At 31.0% G+C, this 23,130-nt stretch overlaps 3 protein-coding genes across 4 annotated transcripts; 1 reads left to right on the top strand and 2 right to left on the bottom strand.

Annotated features, from left to right (window-relative positions):
• Positions 1-7,113: 7,113 nt before the first annotated feature.
• LOC101203704 (VQ motif-containing protein 25) lies at positions 7,114-8,025 on the top strand. The gene has a single exon (XM_004136687.2). It carries the CDS (start codon positions 7,180-7,182, stop codon positions 7,696-7,698), a length of 519 nt encoding a protein of 172 aa, XP_004136735.2. The 5' UTR covers positions 7,114-7,179; the 3' UTR covers positions 7,699-8,025.
• Positions 8,026-10,825: 2,800 nt separating this feature from the next.
• On the bottom strand, positions 10,826-18,179 carry LOC101221906 (probable plastid-lipid-associated protein 13, chloroplastic). Of its 2 annotated transcripts, none has more exons than XM_011653790.2 (7): positions 17,766-18,179; positions 15,999-16,120; positions 15,831-15,911; positions 15,620-15,716; positions 13,286-13,502; positions 12,118-12,170; positions 10,826-11,151 (listed from the first exon to the last, which is right to left on the bottom strand). In XM_011653790.2, the coding sequence occupies exons 1-7, from the start codon at positions 18,009-18,011 to the stop codon at positions 11,056-11,058; spliced, it is 912 nt and encodes a 303-aa protein (XP_011652092.1). In that variant the 5' UTR covers positions 18,012-18,179; the 3' UTR covers positions 10,826-11,055. The 2 variants fall into 2 exon arrangements, with proteins under 2 accessions (XP_011652092.1, XP_011652094.1); XM_011653792.2 differs by lacking the exon at positions 10,826-11,151 and adding an exon at positions 11,303-11,823.
• Positions 18,180-18,675: 496 nt separating this feature from the next.
• LOC101203454 (protein MOTHER of FT and TFL1) lies at positions 18,676-20,683 on the bottom strand. Its single transcript, XM_004136686.3, has 4 exons — positions 20,195-20,683; positions 19,889-19,950; positions 19,655-19,695; positions 18,676-19,126 (listed from the first exon to the last, which is right to left on the bottom strand). Exons 1-4 carry the CDS (start codon positions 20,387-20,389, stop codon positions 18,894-18,896), a joined length of 531 nt encoding a protein of 176 aa, XP_004136734.1. The 5' UTR covers positions 20,390-20,683; the 3' UTR covers positions 18,676-18,893.
• Positions 20,684-23,130: the final 2,447 nt, after the last annotated feature.

Raw genomic sequence — 23,130 nt, 5'->3', positions numbered from 1 at the left:
ATATTAATGGACCACACAAATGCTTTGGAAAAAGACTGAATTTCTTTTCCACCAATCACTCTCTTGTCTTCTTGGCCGTTGGTTTTTTTTCTTTTCCAGTCACTTCCCGATTTAAATCAAATACATGAGTTTTGTGATTTATCGAAAATAAAATACTCAACTTTCAAATGTTTCATCAATTTAAATCAAGTTTTGTCATTAACTTAAGTATTGGCATAGAAACTGAAGTTGTTTGAAACGAGTTATTTTATAATTTTGGGAAAAAAAATATAAAAATAAAATTAGGTAAACTAGAGACAGTTTATAAATATAATAATACTAATAATTTTCAAAAACTAAATGTAAAATTTAAAAACTAAAAATAATAGGCTTTTTTCTATTTTTTAAAAAACCCCAAAAATTTAAGTGTTTCTATATGTGGAATTTATATTGTAAAATTTCAAAACAGAGACTTCAATTTTTGAAGTATATAGTGATATTTCTCGCTTAGATGATAGTCTTAGATTTAATTTTTGACAAATTTAGATCTAGTTCTTCAACTTTGAAATAATTTGTAATTTGTTAAAAATCAATTAGCTTGAATTTGAAAATTGAGTTCTCAAAAATAGCTTAGAAGGCTTCATAATAAGTCCATTTAATAGAAGGGAAATTGTGGTAGTAAATGGGCCAACAAATATCTTTTTCAAGCCCAATTGTTTCAAATATAGCTGAAAATGCATATCTGCAAACAATGTAATTTTTAAAACTTGTTCCAACTATATGTAGATTAAGATAAACGGTTACCATTTTAGCAATCATTATAATTAACGTTGCATAAACTCCGCTCATTAAGTACCATAAGAAGAAATATTGTATATTTTTTAACCTCATTTGATAATCACTTTTTTGCATTACCCTTTCTAAATAAAATTGTTGAATTATTAGTTAAATTCAAAAAATAAAAACATTACTTGTTGAAAAGTAAAAACTACTCGTTTTTTATAAAATATAGATAACAAATAAAGAAAGTTAAAGATAAGAATATTTTTTTAAGAAAAAAACTTATGTTGACCTTAGAGATTAGAGTATCTAATTACACTATGATGTAAGATGTTCACACTATTATTACTCCATACTTTTCCTTATTTTCCAACAATTTATTTATTGACTAATACCAAAATAATTTTTAATTACCACAACAAATCTAACATAAATTAATTAATTTGTACCATTTGAATGTTATTTTTATTATTGAAGTTTCAAACGTTGAAAAAAAAATTATTCTCCAAATAATTAGAAATAAATTAGGTGGGTATGGTGCAAATATATAAAATACTTTTTTGTTATCTTGTATTTTTTTTTTTTTTTTTTTTTGTTCTCACAATATTCAAACATATAGTCAATTACACAACAAATAGTCCATCTCTTAAATTACACTCTTCACAAAATTAACCATTAAATTATTACTCTATGTTTATATTTTATATAAAATATCCTATAGTGGTGAAAAGTATAATAATAAAAAGGGGGGAATGGACCAAATGAGATGAGGATCAATCTATATTAAATAATTAATGAATTGATTACTTTAATTACTTTATCTTAGGTTTTCCAATTACACCAATAGAAACACAAAATTGCAGCCATTTTCATTGATTAATAAATTTAATTTTTTTTGTTGGTGTTGTGGGTGGTTTAATCATAAAGATATTGACTTGAAATGTCAATAGTCTTTCTTTATATATATATATATATATATATCAACTTTTGTGTGTGTGTGTTAACCCTAAATCATATGTTAAATCACATTAGAAAATGATTATTAAAACTTTGGTCAAACAAACTATCCTATCTGGATTTGATTTGGAAATTCCATATTATTAATTTAGAGTTTAAAGACAAAAAAAAAAACAAAAAACAAAAGTAGGTATACCTTTTATGTTTAGAAAAATATCAATAATAGTAATTACAAATTGATGTAAGTTTTTGGAGTAATGGGCTAATAATTAATTGATTTAACATGAGTAAATGTTGATTAATTTAAACCAGAATGGAGTTAAAATGCTTTAATTTGAAAAGAATTATTTCTTCAAGATATATTACATTGGTAAAATAGCATTTGTAGTTAAAGTCTTGATTGTTTTGTTTAGGAGAATTAAATAGATTCTGTGTTTGATTATACAAAAATATGAAAGCACACAACATCGTTGTCAAATTTAAGTCAACTTTGTTTTTTTTCTCAACTATGAAATTTTAAGCCCCAACTTGTGCACCCAATTGTTAGAGAGATGAGAGATGAGAGATGAGATGTTTGAACTTGAAGCATGTAATGAATTAATTAATTTGAAGAGAATATATATTGAGAAAAATAGCATAGTGGATGAGCATGTGGGGAAACACAACAAAAATGGGTGTTCATTTTGGAGATGATAGAATTGTTCCAAGTTTGGGGGGTAGTTCTTTGTTTTCATTTGAATTCCATTGAGAGTTCACATTTACTTAATTTGAATTCCAAAAGCTTTCTCAAATAATGGTGAAACTAAGCCTATTAGTAAGATACTAAAAATGAAATAATAATTATCAAAGTAAACCTTAATTCTTTAATTTTGTCATTACTCTCAAGACTTGGAAGAAAGAAGAAGAAGAAGAAGAAGAAGAACAAATGGCGTAAATGGAGAGCAGAGAGTAGGTAAGGAGGCAGACGTCAGGTTTGGTTTCCGGCGAGGGGACACCCACGTTTTGGGCTCATTGGCCGTTACGATTCGGACTCAGCCTCCGGCCCACATCCGCACGGGACTCGTGTGCTCTCTCTCTCTCTCTCATGACGTGTCAGACCCCCACGTCATCTCTGATCCTCACCGTCACTTTCACGTGCGGATCCGACGGTTTCAACTTACTCACACGGACGACCCTCTCTCTCACTTTCTCTGCCGGCTCTCAAATCACTACAGCTGTAAATTTGAGGGCTTCTTTATTATTATTATTATTATAAAAAATATATATATATATATGTTTTTTTATTCATTTTAATATTATGCTCATTCATAATTATATATTGAGGTTTAAAGTTTGAATAATAAAGCAGAAAAGAAAATGATGGATTAAATTTCTTTTGTTGGTCATAAAAACATCCTCTCCAAATATTCTTTTTTTAATAATTTAATATATATCATACTACATTTACAATTATAAGGGTAAAACTAAAACAAATTTATTGTAGTGTTTAATAAAATATAAAAATTTAAACTACATACCTCTTTATCATTTCTTTATTAATATTAAAAATCAATTAAGTCCACATCTCTCCCTTTATTCAAAAAATCATTGTAAGAGTTGTCATAATTATAAAATGTGATTCTCACTTATTCATAAATGAAAATTCCTTTGCCATTTGCTTCAACACTATTCTCTCCTCGTTATTAATTTTCTTTTTTTTTTGTCTCCATGGAATCTACTCGTATTTAAAAAAAAAACCCATTTATTTTAGATAATAATCACAACTATCTTACTTCACAATAATTTAAATCATTTTTCTAGTACAATATTAGAAGATGGAGATCTAACGTTCCATTTTTCGAAAAAAAGAATCAAGTCAACTATCATTTTGTTAAATTAATTTTAAAAAATTAAACATATTCTTATTTTTAAATAACTTTCATATAATTATCTTTTCATATAGTTTTCTATACTTAAAATGCATTATACCTAAACTTTAAACTTTATGTTAAAAAGTAATAATAATAAATCCTAAACCAAGATTAGATTTTTAAAGTCGATTAGCAATGAGTTTTTTTTTTAATCATGAGAATAAACATAGAAGTATGTGCCTTATTTATTTATTTATATTTATGAGTTTTATAGAGACTGAATATAAATATATATATATATATTCCTAAAATATGGATTCAAAAAATTTAAGAATTTAATTGAGACAAATTTCAAAATATTAATAAAGGTGTAGGTATGTATGGATGGTTGAGTTGTGGTTAACTAGAAAAGGAAGGTTTTGAAATGTTGTGAACATTTGTAGGAATATAGAGAGTGAGGAGATATGAAGGAATATATTATTTCCATATGTAGAGATTTGTTTTGTAGTTTGGTTTATGGAGCCCAACTCACATTTTCTCCATTTTTCTTCATACATACATACATACATACATATATCTCTTCCTTACCAACTTCTTTACGCGGATTCATTTTATAAATAATCAAACTAATTTAATCAAAATCATAGTAATAATAATTAATAACGTTTCTTTAATTGTTTTTTTCTTATCACAAATAATATATATATATATAAACTACTCGGATTATTATTGTTAATTATTTCCCCCCTAACATATGAAAACATAACATATGTCATATATATATAGAGAGAGAGAGGAGTGGAATATCACTAACCTCTATGATTAAATAAATAATGGTAATTTTAAATTACATAATGAACTACTACTACCAACTATGTATTTTACATAACATAATTTTGTTACTTAAACCAACCCCTAAACTTGTTTATTTAAGGCTCCATACATGGTAATTATAGGAAATGTTTACTAATATTTGAAGCACTTTCCTGTCTAATTTATATTGTCTCTTCTTCTTCTCCTTCTCCTTCTCTATAAAAAAAACATGAAAATAAAACTTTTAATTCAATTAATATGAGAGTTTAATCTGATTTTGAGTTATAAGTTTTTGTATTTGGTGCAATTTTAGTTCTTATAATTTTTATATTTTTCGTTTGGGTGCTACTTTTTAATTTGTCTTCTTTTTCTTTAAAAGGTTTGTTTTAAGTATTCTTGTATTTTTAATAAATGATTATTGTATATTCGAATTCGTTAATATAATGTTGCGACTGCTTGGAGTACCAAGAATAAAATAGAGCACTGCATGGGAAAAATGGAAAAAAATTAAAAAGTTTAAGAATCAAGATATTATTTGTATTTATTATTTTAATTAAAATAGAAATGCACTGAAAATAATATGAAAACATTCTCCAAAATTGGTATTTGAATCACAAAGTGTTGATTAGGAAAGATAAAACATAGTCCAAATGAACAAACTCTATAAAAAAAAAAAAAGAAATCAATAAGACTTTGCTTTCTATAATCCGTAGTCGTACGGGTGAGTTGTGATCTTATCATTGATGATAATTAGATGAATTAGAAAAAAGGACTTTATGTTATTAACATATTAATGAAGACTTATTGATATGTTATAAAGTTTTGCCCCTTGACAAAAAAAAAAAAAGTGCCCCTTGCCTTACACGACTTTCTTTCAATGTATAATATGATAATATCATAGTTATGGATCAATTTGTGATTACGTATTTTAATTCCAACTTTCAAGTATCAAGAAAAGTGTTGATACTTTCAATGATGTTGATATATATGGGAAAACAAACTTGTTGAAATTATTAAATCGCACAATTAGTCTATTTTTTTAAGGAAAATTATTTTCATATGATAAACGCTATGGAAAATATTTAGAAATGTAGTAAAATTTCAAAATATTTTGGAACAAATACACGAAAACAAGAACTTCGATGAACAATGCTGGATTTGCAGAACAACAATGTTGAAACATGAATTAAGCATAAAATAGGAACAACGAATGTAACCTGCAAAATAGAAAACGTTAATGGTTGAGTTGTGGAGCATGTTTTTCAAGACGTTTCATGACTCTGTCCAAACTACAAGCATATTAGATTAAAGATGACAATAAATCCGTCGGGAACTTTAAAAAGAAAATCAAAATCATTTCTCAATAAATAAATGAATATTTAATTTAAAAAATTATTATGATTATTATTTTATTTCTCATTTGTTTGATCAGACGGACGATGGCTGTGCGTGTGTGAAGATATCATTAAACCTATATTGTCGAGGGTTTACCTCTAATTAGGTATAGAATCACGAGAAAACTTCGACCCAAAAAAAGTCGAGAAATAGTTGAAGAACTAGAGAAAAAGAAATTAGAATTTTAAGTTTTGAATCAACAAATAGATTCCAATACACATAATTATAGATTCCAATACACATATATATATATAATTATGTATTGAATAAAAAGAGGAGAATGAACAAATTAAAGTAACAAAGGCAACATTGATTGTCATTGATAAGACAGTAACACAATTTTCCACTATGATCCCGACATATATAATACTATTTTCTCAGTTACAAGAATGTGTTTGTTGCATAATCATATGTTGTACAAACCTTGCTTTTCATTCACCATTTGGAAGAATGTATAAATCTTTAACTTCCATACTTTTTTTTGTTTAGCTTTTAGTCTCTCTAGGTTCGTTAAAAGAAAAAAATTCTTTTAAAATAATTGGATAAATATCAACATTTACGGTAGAGAAAACTCATTTTCCGATGTCAAAAAAAGTTTATTGGGAGAGAAGTATCTTCTATCTTCTTACAGATGACATAAATTAACATCAAAAGTAAAGCACAAACTCCCGATGCCTTCTTTAATATTGTCTGAAGTTCATCGGTAACTCTCGTAGGTTTGTGCAATACTACCATTAGGAGTTACTTTTTAAAATTAAACCCTAAAAAACTAGGGTAACTCTCAACGCCTTTAATACCTTTGTTGGAAGTTGAGGGTAACTCTTGATGGCTCATTACACCATCAAAGTCACCCTTTAATACCTTTGTTGGAGTTGATTTTTATTTTTGTAGTGACGAAAAATGAAAAAGTGAAGAATTAATCAACGGAGAGGAGTTTGGGGAAGAGTTTTAAAGTTGAAAACTAAAATTTAAACGATAGTTGAAAATACAACAATAATAATATTAGTTGAAAGAAGGTATGTTGGTTTGTAAGAACAAATTTTGATTTTGAATGTAACGTATCAATGAAGAAGGATGGCGGTGAAATGTGGTGGATTGAAATTTGGAACGATGGAGATTGGTGTTAGATATAAACTTAGTTATTATTTGTAAAATGTGATTGATAAAAAGTTATGAAGTTTAAATGAATAGAATAGTAATTAATTGAGGTGTAAATAATGTTAGTAGGTAAAATAGTTTGAGATAGAATAATATTAAGTTGGTTTAGTGAGAGAAGGATTCATCCAATCCTTCACTCCAACTGACAATAATCCTCTCTATAAATACCCTCTCCATCTCTCTTCATTTCTCTCCAACTAAAATCCCTTTTCTCTCTTACTCTCTTTTTCTCTTTAATTATAAGCTAATGGAAGCCATTCTGATCAAGAAGCAACGCCAACGCCCTCATCTCTTGCCCACCTCCGCTCGCCCCTCCTCCATGGCTCTTCACTCAGCTTCCCACCCCATTTCCAAGCCCAAGCCCAAAATTCGCATCATTCACATCTTCGCACCGGAGATCATTAAAACCGACGTCGCCAATTTCAGAGAGCTCGTTCAGAGGCTCACCGGAAAGCCAGAAGCAACGGAGGACGGCAAGATTCTTCCCCCTGAAATTCCGCCTGCGGCTGCGTTCGATAATCGGAAGACGGAGATAGTCAGCGGCGTGGGGTGCCGGAGAAGAATGGTGAAGAAGGAAGACGAGTATCAAGAAGAAGACGAAGAAGAAGAAGAAGACGAAGAAGAAGAAGAGATGTTAGAGGACGTGGTTGGGATGTGGAACGACGTCGTCGGATTTGAAGGGTTTATCCAAGAATTGGGTGAATTCCCGTTGATTCCTTCGGCTCATCAAATAATGCATGGTTTTGAAGAGACTCAATTTGCTTAATTTCTTCTTCTTCTTCTTCTTCTTCTTCTTCTTTTTACCCTTTTTTGATTTCTTACTAATTAGTCTCCAATTTTCTGTGGTTAATTATTATAATTACCGTAACTAATTACCATTTGGGTTTTTTTTTTTCCCCCTTTAATCATTTAAATAATTTGTTCCTTTTTTTTTTTTGTATTAAATGGTTTGTTTATGTGGGAAAATATATACTTTATTTTTTCTTTTTTCACAATTTTTAGTCTAGGCTTGTTTAACTCATTATTAATTCCCCTTTTCCCTTTTTCATTTTGGTCCCTTAATGATCTCTGAATTTCTTCTTTATTGATTTCACTTCCTCTAGACATTAATTGAATGTGTAGAAAAAAAGCTTGAAATAAACAAATTAATGGCACAAAAGGGCATCAAAATTAACATTGTTATAATGTTATTTGATAATGTGTAAAAAAATACCCTATTTTGTGTGTGTGTATACGTATGTATACTGTTTTTGTTTATGTAATAATTTTTTTAGGAAAAAACTAAAATTTTGCCAAATCATTAGAAAATTATAGTATACATAGTAATATAAATGAGTTGTTTTCAAGAAAATTATTGTAAATAGGTAAAATGGTTGAAAGTATCCTTAAAATTTATATCCGATAAAAAAACCGTCCCTTGTTTTTATTACATTGCACCAAAATCCTATTAGAAAGAGATAAGAAATTGGTGTAATTTATTTTTAAGAAAATGGTCAGTTAACAAAAAAACAAATCACAAAAAAAGGAAATTTCGATTTTAAATTTTTCAGGAAAATAAAAAAAGATATCGAAATATAAAGTGGAAATTAAGTCAGAATTTCATTAATTTAATCCCCAATGGATGGGGCAGTTGCTAATATCTTTTTCGATGTGTCTCATTATCAAAGAAAAACAATAATAATTAAATAATTAAGTAATTAAACAAATAAATCGGTTGGGTAATGAAGGAAGAACGTGTTCATCCAAATTAATTCTTAATCAATTAATTCCTTTTCTTGCAAGAATTGCATGTATTATTAATATATAATTTGTTTTAGATTCGAAGTCGTCTCCCACTAGTAAATTATATATGCAACTATTAAAGGATTTTAAATCAATTTATTATATACATTCAAACATCCCCTTTTATTTCCTTTATTTTTTAAAAAATAAATTTAATATAAATATATAAAGGTACTAATTAAACAATAAAAATAACAAAAATATATAAAAATAAGGATATAATAAAGAGGCATGAGTTATGAGAGAGATAAGATTTAGATATAATATCAATTAGTTAAATTAAATTATAAACTTGCGGGTTACACTTTGAACATTATATCGAATTATTTTTTTCTTTGAGCGTCCCTCTAGCTTTTGTTTATTCTTATATTTGATTCCTATAGTTGGCATCACTAACAAAATAAAACGGTATGAAAATTTTGTTAAGTTAACGTGTTTGTGACGAATAGTTAAATGTTAAAAAGTGATTTTAATAAAAACTTATCACGATATAGAAATGACATGTTCGAAGTATAAAAATGTGTAAAAGGTCAAGTATGTTTAAACAAGTCGTTCAAGTTGATCAAACATCTAAATTTAAGATTAATTAACAATCCAATTTCGAAAGTAAAGTAGTTTCTTATCCAAAGTTTAAACATAAAAACCTTATTTTATATAAATAGAGAGAGAGAGGGACTAAAATGATTTTCTAAATCATTTATATAAAATATAGATAAAGTTTGATGTGAGTTTTTATCATAAGATCTCTTTGAAAAGATTCAATTTTCACAATTGAATTTTGAAATTCATTTAAGAAAATAAAAAACTTCAAACTTTTAAAATGTGATATGTATTAACTGAAATTTAATTTTATGAGAAAGAGTGCATGATGTTAATTACAGATATATTAAATATTAAATTTATTAAAATGAATGGACATTTTTAAAAATAGCAAATTAAATTAATCAGCTACAACAACACAATGTTAGTAAATATTTTGTATAATGTTAGTAAATTAAATTAATCAGCTACAACATCAAATTTTAACTTAATTGATATAAATTTATATTATCAATCTACAATCAAGAAATTGGTTGATTTTTTTCCTTTATTTTAGTTAAAAATAATGCAGATTTATTTGCCGCCGGTTAATGAAGGAAGCCGGCCAACGAAAAACAAACAAAAATTAAAAAAGGAAACAAAGAAACAAAGAATAAACAAAAATAAGAAACATCTCAATCGTTCTTGTGTATTATTACCCATGACGTGATGGTTACTATAATGAATAAATAAATAGTATGTTTTGCTTAATGATATTAATTTTTAGATTGGAGTGATCACTAACCATAAAAGAGTTACCAAATGAAAACAATTAAGATAATATTATGTAAGAGAGTATATCATTTATGTGTCATTTCAAATTTAACTCAATAAATAAATTATAAGTATTGATCGTAGTCTGAAAGTTGGATAGTTATTATCCTTCTACCCCATAATTATTGAACTAAAAAAAAAAAAAATAGTGAAAGAATTTGTATGGGTTTCATGAGACCAATAATTAATAATTAATGAAAAAGAAAAAATTTATAGGTGTACTATAAGCTTAATTTCTCCATCTCCAGAAAAAGAAAAACCAATGGCAATGGTCTATCTAGACTCTTAAATAATAAATTTTGATCAACATCTAAATTTAAAGGTACAATTTTAACATTTGTACAAGCTTAAAGACTCAATTCTTCCAATTGAAAGTTTGATGATATAATTGCAAATACCACCATACTATAAGTTGGGGGTAAAAGGATTTGAACCACAAATCTCAAAGTTCTTTCATTAAACTAAGCTCTTGTTAGCAAATAAGAGAGATTTTGGAGGGATGATATCTCCATAGTCAGTAAGAATATAAAAAATAAAATAAAATAAACAGTATTAACTTAATTGGGTATGGTATATCCTCGCAACCAGAAGGTATGATGTCCGGGACGATGTTCAAACAAATCCACTCATACCAAATGTCACGTTGAACTTAAAAACAAAACAATTCACTCCTTAAGTTTCATGAATGGATTCTTTTATCCTAGCAGCTGGCCGAGGCTGCAGGCCAGAAAAGTTTCACCAGAATGGAGACAGGGAGAGAACACACCAACTACAATCTCCACATTTTTTTTTTCAATTCACTTCTTAAGTTTCATGGATGGATTCTTTTAACCTTTTGGATTAGTTTTATAGAAGAAATTACTTTAAGAATTTATCAATTGCTATGGCATTTATATAAGTGGTAGTGTGTATGGAATGAAAAGGCAAAAGAATCTAAGAGGGAGAAATTGAATTTATTATAATGGAATTGCATTGAGAAAAGATTACACTAGCTTTCATAGTCTGTTGTGTTTGGCTCCAAGGGAGATGGAGGAGAATCCAGCCTTGTAAGAACTTCAGGCACCCCAGAAGCATCTCTAATAATCTGTACCAATCCAAAACCATTTGCAGATTGTTCATATTCTTTTAAATCTCAAATGCAATTTCATATTTCGATATTTTAACAGTCTATTTTGGATTTCAGTGGTTGAACAATATTCAAGACCACCGACCTTGAAGGAGAAATGTCAAGCTCATTTTGGCATTGGTTGACAATATTGATGTAAAGGAAAATGTGGAACCATTTGTGAGAGGGAAAAGATGAGGAAGTGTAGAATTAAAAGATTTGGTACTAAAATTTTATAGAATAAAGGTTGGGTATGGGATGATGACCAAATTCTGGGATGAGTGGGTAAAGTCAAGTTTCAATGCATTACAATATGTGGTGGTGGATAAGGTCAAACCAATCTGTGAGATGTGGGATACAGAGGTAATCTGTTTGTGTATCAAAACTAGAAGAAAATAGCAGGAAGTAAAGGAAATGAGCTGAAGTTGTTGCAAGAAATAGTTTGTTCTGTTAAAGATAAAGGTGTAGACAGATAAACTTTTGGTTGTTGGATTAAGCGCTGCCCCACGGTGAGGTCTCTATTTCATGAATTGGCCGATGCGGGTAAGAATTTGAATCCTCAGTTGTGTTGTTTTAAACTTGACCAAGACAGGTTTAACTTTTAAGTCTTCGTTTGGTCAGCATGCTTAGAGAGCCTTAATACCGGAGAGGCTGCAAAGAAGGAACCCTTATTCAAGTTCAGAATCATTCTCGATGTTCTTTGTGATTGGAGGACAGTTAAAATTTGCAACATATGCAATGATTTTTAGTCCTTTCTGTTTCGGGGGACTTGTGCTTCTTGCAGTATTATGTTGAGACAACCAAATGTGTGGTGTTTCTTTCCTTCTAAAGCTTGCATAACTTTTAAGTTGATTTATTGACATGAATAAGACTTCTATTCTTCCTCTAGATCCAGCATACCAAATAAATGATGGAAAGATCTGATCCAAATAGAAAAGTACTTACTAGAATTTCCTCATCAAGATAAGAAATCATCATGAGCCTCTGATAAGATCCAGCTGCATGCATAACAGTAAAGAGCTTTAACATGAAGTTGTAACAAATCAGAAATAACAGGTCTCGTATTTGTTTTGCTTTTAAGATTATTTCTTCTGTATACAGCACAAGCTGGAAGGGGGCATTTGCAAAAAATGTGAGACGACACACGATCAGACGTGACACTATCAAAACATAAAACTTAACATACATAATACTTTTGAATGCATCATTTGACAAATGAGCCATCCCTAAGCAAAGATCCATGATTGATGGCCATGGCACTGTAGTACGCAGATAACAAGCATCCAATACCATGAAATCACTTCACACTTATTAAGCAAAGTCCTAAGTATCAAACTATAACATCAATGGCCGGAACCAAAATGCTTTTACATGGATTATCATATAGCTATTCTACTTTAAGAATCAATGTCGATTAAAGAACATTCTCTTAAGTCCAGGGCTTATGCTGAGAAGGTTCTCATCTCCTTCGCCTTTCTTTTCAACGATGAACTTCATCTTTTATATGAATGAATCTTTTTAACTTTTTTCTTATCAGATAGTCATTTTCATGAATACAGTTGCTTGATAAAATATTTATTCAAACCAAAAATATTTGTTTCTATCCTTGAACATTATGTAAATTTAAGACATTCCCGAGTAGAAATCCTAATAAACAAACACAGGAATCAAAATATTCCTAAATATCTACAAAAGTATTCCTACAAAACAAACGTGGTAATTTAAAGATGTTGGATATAATTCTGTATATCTATAATTTCGGACATCTGAGATTCCAGTTATCTACAATTCCAAAAAACAGACGGCCCCTTAAAGGAAATAGGATCTGTATTCCCCAGGATGTGCATCGACAGGCAGGTAAAAAACTGAGGTACAATTAGAGAAGGAAGATCAACAAAAGGAAAATCAATATAGGTTTAATGGTGAACCGTGAATGCAAGCAGAATTCCTCAAATGTTCATCTAGCCACAAGTTCAATCACGGTTGGAAAAAAGAGTAACTATAATAGATTTCAAATTTTTTAATTTAAATAAATTGATAAAAATTAAAAACTTAAAAAATAATAATAGTAATAATTTTAAAAAAAATTAAAAAATGAGAAAAGGTACAGTACCTAGAGGAACTCTTAGCCCTCCGGCAATGACATCTTTGATAGGAACTGGAAGTTGCTGCACTGTGTTGACTACCTGACCAAATGCGCTTTTTAGCTGTTCTGGTACTGCTTGTTCACTAACAGAAGGTGTTTCAATTATCCCTTCAATATATTCCTCTTTCAGTCTTAAGGGTCCTTCCACTGATAACTTGGTGGACAAAATAACTTTACTTTCAATCTGCAGTTACCAGTAAAACCTCAATTCGTAGGCCATTAATCTCCAAAAACAAAACAGAATTCGGTGGCAAAAAAACTAATACGGGTAGTTGCAACTTTTAAAACAATCCATAAGCCAGACTATGGAACTCCATTGAAGGGTGAAGGAATATAAGCTGTCACGTCCACAAGCCTGCTTGGCTGCATCTGCTCTTACTTCCAATTTGACCTTTTCAATGGAGAAATATATCTCCGATCAACACCAAGGTAGCGGTTGGTGTAGTTCCACTTCCACTCCATCGAGGCCGGTCGAGAGAGAGGAGAGGTTAACCACAAGAACACAAATGCTATCTTCAACCTCTGTTTTAGTCATTGAATGTAGAAAAGCTGCTGGAACCTCAAATTTATGCTTATTTTCTAGAAAATCCCCATTTGGGCATACTACCAAAGAGATTCAAGCTCTCCTAGTTCATGCATATTTCTAAACACATTCAAGTTCCACCCAAGTTTATTATGTGACCTCCAATTTAGAATGTGTATTCAAGGAGAGTAAGAAGGTAAATCAGCAAGAGACAATTGGTTAGAGTTGCAGCTGCAACTGTACGTACGCAAGGGGGACCAACTCTGTGAGGGGTGTTATGTAGGGTTTTGCAGGTCAGAGGAAAGGAGGGAATGTTTTTGGGAGTGAGTAAAATCGCTGAAGGGGAGAAACGGCTCTCCCGAATGGCCGTGGGGTTCTTTATTTTCCTTTTATCTATGTCCTTAGTTGTGTTTGGCATTTACTTCGTACTATCATCGTGGACTTGCATTTGGGAACTTTCTCCAGTAAATATGTTGTACAGGGAGTCATTGTCCCCTGTTTGTTGAATTGTGTAAGGAAAGTTAGATACCTAACAGAACCCCAGTGAAGTCTTTTGCATTGTACTATTTTGTACCTCTCTCGATTGATAGAAAGACATTTAGTATTCATAGTATTAACCAGAAGAGAAGAAAGGCCACAAACAAGAGCACCTTTTGTAAGACACACATGCAGAAAATATTGGTTTTTTCTCATCAAATTCTTTCCAAAATATAATGGTTCCTCTCAAACGTCATGACGCCTGTGATGAATTAAAAAATGAAACTCTTATGTTCATGTTTCCGTAATCGGTGCTCTTTGTACAAGAAGAATGTGAAGGATTATAATCCCTTAGTCCTATCTCTTCTACCAAGGGGCTTTGGTTGTACTTGCTGAACAAAATCACTCTCTAAACCAAAAGTGGTTCCCTAAAAACTTTCGGATTTCCTATGGGCACTCATTTAGAAAGAAATCTAGAATTTTGGGGGCTCAAAAGCTCCACAAGTATTCTTCAGAATTAGTTACCTAATAGAGGCAATGGAACCTTCAGCGAGACGGATTCGTATCTTAAGGATCTGTGAAATTTGGTGTCTTCTCCAAATTCAATATGGGGTTATTTTTCTTATTTCTACACAATACCTTTCAGTGGTTGTTCTAAATAAATTATTATTGTCAGTTGAAGTAATTTTCTGTAAACTCCAGAGGTTACAGTTAATCATTTGAAATAATATTATGTTTGGGAGAATGTCTCGTCTTTTCTATTCTTTTTATTTGACACAATTTTATTTGTACCACTGTACATGCTAACACACAAATATATACATATATCATGAGTTTACCAACCTAGGTTGCAAATGCATGTGCTAAAGTTTCACAGCATTCAAAACAATAAATCTTGGCAGAATTTAATATTTCAACAATCATAGAACACAATTGATTGACTATGTTTCCACTTCAAGCATATCACCACGAATCAACCAAATTCAATAACTCCAAGTCTCCAATATGACTTTAAAAGCTTATTTCATCCTAACTCTTGCTGGAGATTACTACATTACAAGACGAGGAATGTACCACATCTATCTTATATAGTTCGTAGAGCAAACCATATTGTTTCAACAGAAAAAGCATTTACGTAATTTCTCCCAACACAGCATCTGATAACATATACGAGGCTAAGAAACTAAATGGCCAGAAAGAATTTCTACTTTTCTTGATAAACAAAATGGCTCATGTAATGATTCATGCCAGTGAATAGAAAGCTAATAATTTAAAATATAGTTAGAGGCAGAACGGATTACCGAATTTAATAGCTTAACATTAGCAGTGATCCTAGCAGTTCCATCTTTGATAAATGCATCCAGTTTTGACAAAGTAGCCAGAGTTGATGGAAATCTCCTACAAGAATAAAGATTATCAGCTATCATGGCACGTGAAATTCCAGCAACAGTTTTACCTGACAATGCAGTTATGGGGAAAAACAAGTACATTATTACAGAAACGTAGACTTACTGAAATAATATCGTAGCAGCAAGTCCTGGGCTTCCAGATCCAAACCATTCAAAGTTCCATCTACCTTCTAGAAAAGGGGACCTGAGCAGCTGAAACAGACAAGTAAGAACACCCATTGCCATAGAAACTAATTGAAAAAGAGAGAGAAGAAATCTAAAAGAAACCTACGTCGTTGGTCGAGGAGTTGGATTTAGACGCTCGAGACCAGTTATCCTCTCATTCACATCAATTCTCTGCATATCCGTTGTTTTTCCAGTAACTAAAGCCTCAAATCCTCCAGAATCTTTGAACTGAAACAATTGATCTACATTAGGAACAAAAACTTAATATTGTGAAAATGACATACACAACTACACAAGCAATAACTTATGACTTTATACGTACAAACATGAATGCAAAGATACATATCACCGATAGCAAAGAGCAACCATAAATTCACAAGTCACGATCGATATGACTCTTTTTTCATTTTTTTTCCATACTTTCATAGAGGAAAAATAAAATGATAAAAGGAATACTGAAAGAGAAGCACAAGGGGGGGTTGTAAATGAGACGTACAAGATAATTGAAAAAAAAAATTTGATGGACAAGGATTCCAAATACGAAATTCTCCTCTCCATAATACAGCAAAATTCTCCAAGCAAAGGAAAAAAGGTCAACAAATGCGAAGGGGAGGACATGTGCTGAATCAGAGCAACAAGCATAAATTCCGTACGCGGTAAAATTAAAATGAATTTCAACTAAGAGTGAAAGAAAAACACCACACTTCAAAAGCCAATTGTTTGGTGTACGAGGACCAAGCCATTTAACTACCACATTGGTCAGTGGGACAAAGACATCCCATACTATCTTGGTTCCTTTTTTTCTTACAAGAAACAAACTTTTCATTGATAAAAAGAAATAAGGGAAAACCCCCGACACTAAAAGGTGGTTACAAAAAGAGCAGCAGTTGGCAACTAAGACAAATACTATCTTCATTCCTAATAGTGTTAAAGGTGATTAAGAGATCGGAATTATCTCTCAATTCACTCAACTTCTTCTTCTTCAATCTATACATTAAAATATCTCAAATTACAGAGAAGCGTGTGGATGCACATTCTATTGAACAAATTTAAACCTCCATGAGAAATAACTGAAGAATAATGAAATTTGCAAGGAGATGATGCATTTCTTCAAGCAATCTCGTTCAGAAATGTTACACTTCGCTCTTTTAGTTCCCGTTAGTTAAAATGACTAACTATTTTCTGTTAGAAACAATTCTTAGCCAGTTGAAGATTAAAAAAATAATACTCAACATGCATATGTATATAATAGAGAGCAATAAATGTAAAAGTAAATTTCGTTGTCCATAAAGTGAGTGTACTGGGACTTGGGGGATCATCTTCTACCTCTTCTCTCGGAGTGCATATCCATATCCCTATATGAAATAAACGATTCTTAATAATGGCTGGTCTTAGTGTATGTAGGATTATCCATATTCTCATTGAAATGCATATCCCTTGAATTTATTGGCTCAGCCTCGTATTTCCTTTTCTTGCAAAATCTAGGTTACAAGTGTTTCTCTCTTTTTTATCTTGACCCGATATTAAAAACTCTTGGAGGCAAGCCACCACAAATAGATTTCGGAGCCATTTGTATGATTAAATCGTCAAACAATTTTACTTACATACTATACTACGTAAGTTCCAAATTGACACAAGGCAGCGTCTCAACGACAAAAAAGACGCCATAAAATCAACCACGTTGTCAATGTTCAACAACGAAATGTATACTTAACGGAATAAAGGAACACCAACATCAGAATACTAAAATCACTGACACACAAACATAATTCCCGGTCATGCTATGCTCTACTAACACGACGGTCGTTGAAGTGGAACAAATCAACAATACAATAAAACAATTAAGAAACTCAAATCAAACATTGATACTCACAGCCAAAAGCAGCGATTCTTTAGCAGAGAGTCTCTCCATCTCCTTAGCGTAAATTGCTGGAGCTCCTTGAGCGGCCTGCTGAACCATAGCCCTACAGAGCCGTCTGCAGAGAAGTCTCCGGCAACGGCCACCGGACGGGAATCTGGAGTGGAGAAGAAAGGAAGGTACGGCGTTGGAAGAAAGCGGCGGTGAACGAGGGGAGCGAATTGAAGAAAGTGAAGAGATAGAAGCGTGTGGAGACGCCATTGGAGACGGATGGTTTGAGCTTCAAGAGCAGTTTGAGAGCTGGAAATTGTGAAGAAGGCGGTTTCAGAGTCGGATGGGAGAGATCCGAAGAATTTCTTCCGTACCGAAGAGTTTTCTTCTCAACCAACGAATTACGAACATGTGTCCGTACTTTATTTTTTTCATTTAAGTACAAAATAGGATTTTTTTCAAGGCTAAAAAAGGTTTGAAGCTTTTTAGTTTGCACTTCAATTTCATACGCAAAATATAGGTAAAGTTGAGTGCCACATTGTAAAATTTCTTTATGATGATGCCTTCTTTAGTTGATACATCACATAACATAAAGATGTTTAGTAAATACCTTAGCCCAAAAATATATAGTGATTAAAAATAATTCATTAATTTTATTAAGATTGTAAAAATCTTAATCTTAACATATATTCATAAACTTTAGTATATACAAACCCCATGTGACACTAGTCACATTTTCCACCATATGTTAAAAATCCCATGAACAAAATTTTATAAAACATAAACATGGAATTATAGGGATTTTTTATTTCCCCAAGTTTATATATATATATATATAATATATATATATGTATGAAAACATATATATTTACTTTTACATTCATTTTTATCATTAGAAAACATAAAATACACACATTATTATTACCACCAACACAGCAAACTAATTAAAAACACAAACCGAAGAGAAGAGAGGGATATGTATTTAAGATCGTCGTAAGGCTCTTCCATATATTGGCAATACTATATACCAATTTTCCTGATCTCTTCCAAGCTAATTTCTTATTCTTTAATTTATAAGACTAACATTATTATTATATATATATATGAGATTATATAAGTTGGTGGTGGGTCTTTGCATATTTATTATATATTTCATGCTGCAAGAGCGTATTTTTTGGTAGCAGGCTCCTTTTGAGAGTTGAAATAGGTAGCAGCAACTGGCAAGTCTAGATTGAAATGCCTTGCAAAGAGGCGAGTGTTGAAATTGGCACGGCTTGCTGGTTGATCAATCATACCAATAGGTCCCTTTTGCTTGAACAATAATAGGATGTAGCGATGAATTCCAATAGGTGGTCGAGGTCCTGAGTACGGCACAATCTCCTTTCCTGTTCCATTGTATATATAACCTACTCAATATTTATAAAGTACTGTTTTGTTTCTCTATACAAGATGACTCGTATCTTATAAGATGAGATTATGTTGTTTTTTTTTTAAAAAATTAGGTGTAGTTTGAATTACGTATTCAGTATCCGATAAAAACTTTTTATATGATTAACTTCTCGTGTGATTTTTTAAAATATTGAATTAAATAAAGTATATGAGATTTAATTTAGATGTAAATTAGACCATTTAACTTTTTCAATTATCTTTTCAATCTTATATATATATCGTAGGAAAACAAAAAGTAATTGAACCATAGTGATGATTGAAGGCTAATTTTGTATATATAATAAAAATGTAGAGTCACACATGCATGTCATTCTAGTGAAGGTACTGTTGATTGAACCTTATTAAAGGAAATAAAACTGTTTTGGTGCATATTCATTATAATCTACTCAAATCCGTCCGATTACAATAACAAATTCTAATTTATTCTTTTAACATTATATGTAACAAAAAACACATAAAATTACCTTGGGTCAAATTTGCACCTCCAGGAATATCTACAATTATCCTGTCAATATTCACGAATATATTATAAATGATGATCTTACAAATAAGCAAAACAAACGTAACAAACAATACAAGGGTGCAACTTGAATTACAACCATTCATTTCGTAAAAGATGTGCATACCAAATTGCACCCATTTGTTACTCCATACAAAATAATATATAAACAAGGATGGTCCATGTAAGAAAATCTAACCAATGCACCCATTCTCTCATATGGGGTTCACTGGGACTCGGTGCATCCGGGTCCGTCATCACCTAGAGAGTCACAAAAGAATCAAAATTGACCTTAATTCGTTAAGAATCCAAACACGATATATTAATTAAAACTCACGCATGCAAGAGAAATTATTAATTCATTGAAGCTGCCATGATCTTAGACAGCAGCCAAATCTCCATGTCATCCAATGGTGTAAAACCGTCGGGCATGCAGTCTCTTCCAATAATTTCTTCATACATGCATAATCATAAACAATGAAAATAAAAAGCGAGTGAAAATTACCAGAGTGTAAAGATCGCAAGGATGTCCAGAAATAACAAGTCTAGGAGGGTTAACTGCAAGAGAAGGCTTAATGTCACAGCCATTAGTGACATGCTTGGAGTTGAAGTAGACCGACATGGTAGCAGTCGGGACGAACATGTCGACAACGTCGCCGATCACCCGCCCCACCACCAAAGGATCAACAGAGGCAGCCATGGAAAGAGAGAAAATCGAGAGAGAATAGAAATAGAAAAGTTAAAAAGTTAAAAAAGGGGTTATTGTTACTTGTATTCTGTGCTTGGATGGGTGAGTTTAAGTGAAGTTTGAGAGTGGGGTTTATATATAGATGTAGAAATGAGCTATGGCAATGAAAAAGGGTGATGAAATTTTGTGAAGGGGCATGAGACATGCACAGGCTCACGTAAAGTACACACAAGCAGAATTGTACACGTGTGGGGCTGGCCTAGAGCTTGAACCACCATCCTTTTGTTTTCTTTTGCCATGTGCCAACCATCTACTTCGTCAGTTACAGAATAAATTTCAACGAGAGTGCCCTACTGTGACTGTCTTTCTTTTTCTTCTCCATACAGTCACATACATTATACATTTATGCACATATACATTTCACCTTCATCTCACACGCAAATACAAATACATAAATAAATGGATTAAAAATACCATTTTGTTTTTAACTTTACCTTAAAAGATATTTTATTTTCAATCATTTTATTTTAATTTCATATTTATAATAAGTAGTTGTGATTTGACAATTTAGTGAGATATAAGGATATAGTTGCAACCTCCATAATTGTTCTTGAAAAAACTGTAGTAGCATACATTTTGAACTACTTTGCAAACCTTTTTCTTTAAAGAAATCTATGGTGTATACATGGTCGGAATGAGCTAGCCACGAAAGAGAGAAGAAAATTAAGACAATGAATCGGAAAATAAATCTATGATCGAAGAGAATTTTATCTCAATCGGATAGTCAAATTCTTTGGACTTTGAACGAAATAAGGTAATGTATAACATTTGTTGTGTGATGGTTTATTCAAACTTTTGGTATGTGATTTGAATTTTGATATAAAGAAATGAGAATTAAAATGAGGAAATGATGGGGGGTTTTAATTTGTTGGGTTATATAGAAGGTGCAGAGATTGTTAAAGGAAAGACAAAAAATGGTTGTTTTGTTGTTGTTATTTTTGTTTGACTCGCAGTAACTCTCGCTGGTGCCGCGCCGATTCTGGCTTCTCATGCACGCTTACCCCCAACACATTGCCACAATATATTGGTTCGTCTCTCATTTCCAAAGATTCTTCTTTCTTCTTTCCTTTTTCTTTCTTTCTTTCTTTTGTTCATTTTCTTCCCCATTTTTTTATTTCATCCATCCAAACCAAAAGTTAACCTTGTGGTTTAAAAGCTATAATTATGGTTTAATCACAAAAATCAAATTTAAGCATTTTTCAAATAATATATTTGGTTCGACAATAACAATTTCATTTTTTAAAATTAGGTTTATTTTGTATCTTCCTTTTTTACAACAATTTGCATATTATTTTTAGTATAATGGTTGAATTTTTAGCCACATTTTAAAATATAAAAAATATATTTTTTTAAAGGTGGTTTATTTTGCAAAATTTGATTTGTTCATTTAAACCAACGATGAAATATAGATATCTAAATGGTAATTTTAAAAATTAAAGATTAAAAAAGAAAAGAGTTAATCTAGATTTAATCGATCTTTGATTTAATTTAGAGTACATGCTATTTTTCTATTACCCTCTCATAATTCCTTAAAAAAACTCCCGTTAAATTCATGTTTTAGTCTAATTTTGTAATGATTTTTATTCAATTATTTGGTATTTCTAACATACTAGAAGTTGCAATTTTAATCACCACGCGTTGTATTGAATTGGACTTAATACCCGTATAGCAAAAGAAAGAGGTGTGTTGGAAGAAAGGATGTGGTTGTATCTCACATGGAAAGTTTTATGTTTAGTAAGTGAGTATATATATACATAGATACAAACGAGTTTCCAAAGTTTGTTGACGGTGATAATAAAACTTTGTTACCACATATGCACCATTATATTATTTATTGTGAAAAAAAAGTAGCGTAGGATGTGAGCCATCCAACTTGTGAGTATACATCTAAGTTTGGGGGTTGTGTGAATCTTGGAGAGCAATCTTATATTGATTTGTATAGTCGATATTTTAGTTTTGTATAGTCGATATTTATTGTTTCGGTGAACTATATAACTTATTAAATATTATCAAATATGCCTGAAATATATAAGTTACATTATACACCTGACGGTCAATGTTATATTGATTTGTCTAATTCATTCATTGTAATTAATTAGAGCATTTATATTATTAACTCGACTGCTTTCATATATTGAATTATAACACATTCAAACTTCTTATTTTTACCTTGATTATTCTTGGGTTCAAATGCAATGTACATGGCAATCTCCAATGTACCTGTTTCAATAGGAATAAAAAACTTCAAATCACAACGGTCATTACTTAACTCAAGTGGAGGAGCTTGATTTTCAACTTTTATATCATTTGCAAGCTCATACAATTATTTGACAAATAAATATTTGTGCGTCATTTTTTACTTTTGAGAGTTGAAATAGGTAGCAACTCGCAAGTCTAGATTGAAATGCTTTGCAAAGAGGCGAGTGTTGAAATTGGCACGACTTATTTGCTGATCAATCATACCAATAGGTCCCTTTTGCTTGAACAACAATAGGATGTGGCGTTGAATTCCAATAGGTGGTCAGGGTCCCGAGTATGGGACAATCTTCTTTCCTGTTCCATCGTACATATAACTTACTCAATACTCATAAAGTGCTGATTTGTTTCTCTATATACAAGATGACACTCATATCTTATAAGTCTTATTATGTGACTCATTATATAATATGAGATTATATATTTTTCATTATATA

Source organism: Cucumis sativus, chromosome 3 (assembly GCF_000004075.3).
Source record: "Cucumis sativus cultivar 9930 chromosome 3, Cucumber_9930_V3, whole genome shotgun sequence".
Classification (NCBI taxonomy): domain Eukaryota; kingdom Viridiplantae; phylum Streptophyta; class Magnoliopsida; order Cucurbitales; family Cucurbitaceae; genus Cucumis; species Cucumis sativus.
The sequence above is the reverse complement of the archived record's forward strand: the minus strand, read 5'-3'. Positions and strand labels throughout refer to the sequence as shown.

Coding starts and splice junctions, on each gene's coding strand:
- LOC101203454 (XM_004136686.3), bottom strand. CDS start 20,389: ATGGCTGCCTCTGTTGATCCTTTGGTGGTGGGGCGGGTGATCGGCGAC. Junction 19,696..19,888: donor ATGAGAGAATGGGTGCATTG/GTTAGATTTTCT, acceptor GAATATTGACAG/GATAATTGTAGATATTCCTG. Junction 19,127..19,654: donor AGGTGCAAATTTGACCCAAG/GTAATTTTATGT, acceptor ACAATGGAACAG/GAAAGGAGATTGTGCCGTAC.
- LOC101203704 (XM_004136687.2), top strand. CDS start 7,180: ATGGAAGCCATTCTGATCAAGAAGCAACGCCAACGCCCTCATCTCTTG.
- LOC101221906 (XM_011653790.2), bottom strand. CDS start 18,011: ATGGCGTCTCCACACGCTTCTATCTCTTCACTTTCTTCAATTCGCTCC. Junction 13,503..15,619: donor ATGTTAAGCTATTAAATTCG/GTAATCCGTTCT, acceptor TGGTAACTGCAG/ATTGAAAGTAAAGTTATTTT. Junction 12,171..13,285: donor AGGGCTAAGAGTTCCTCTAG/GTACTGTACCTT, acceptor TTATGCATGCAG/CTGGATCTTATCAGAGGCTC.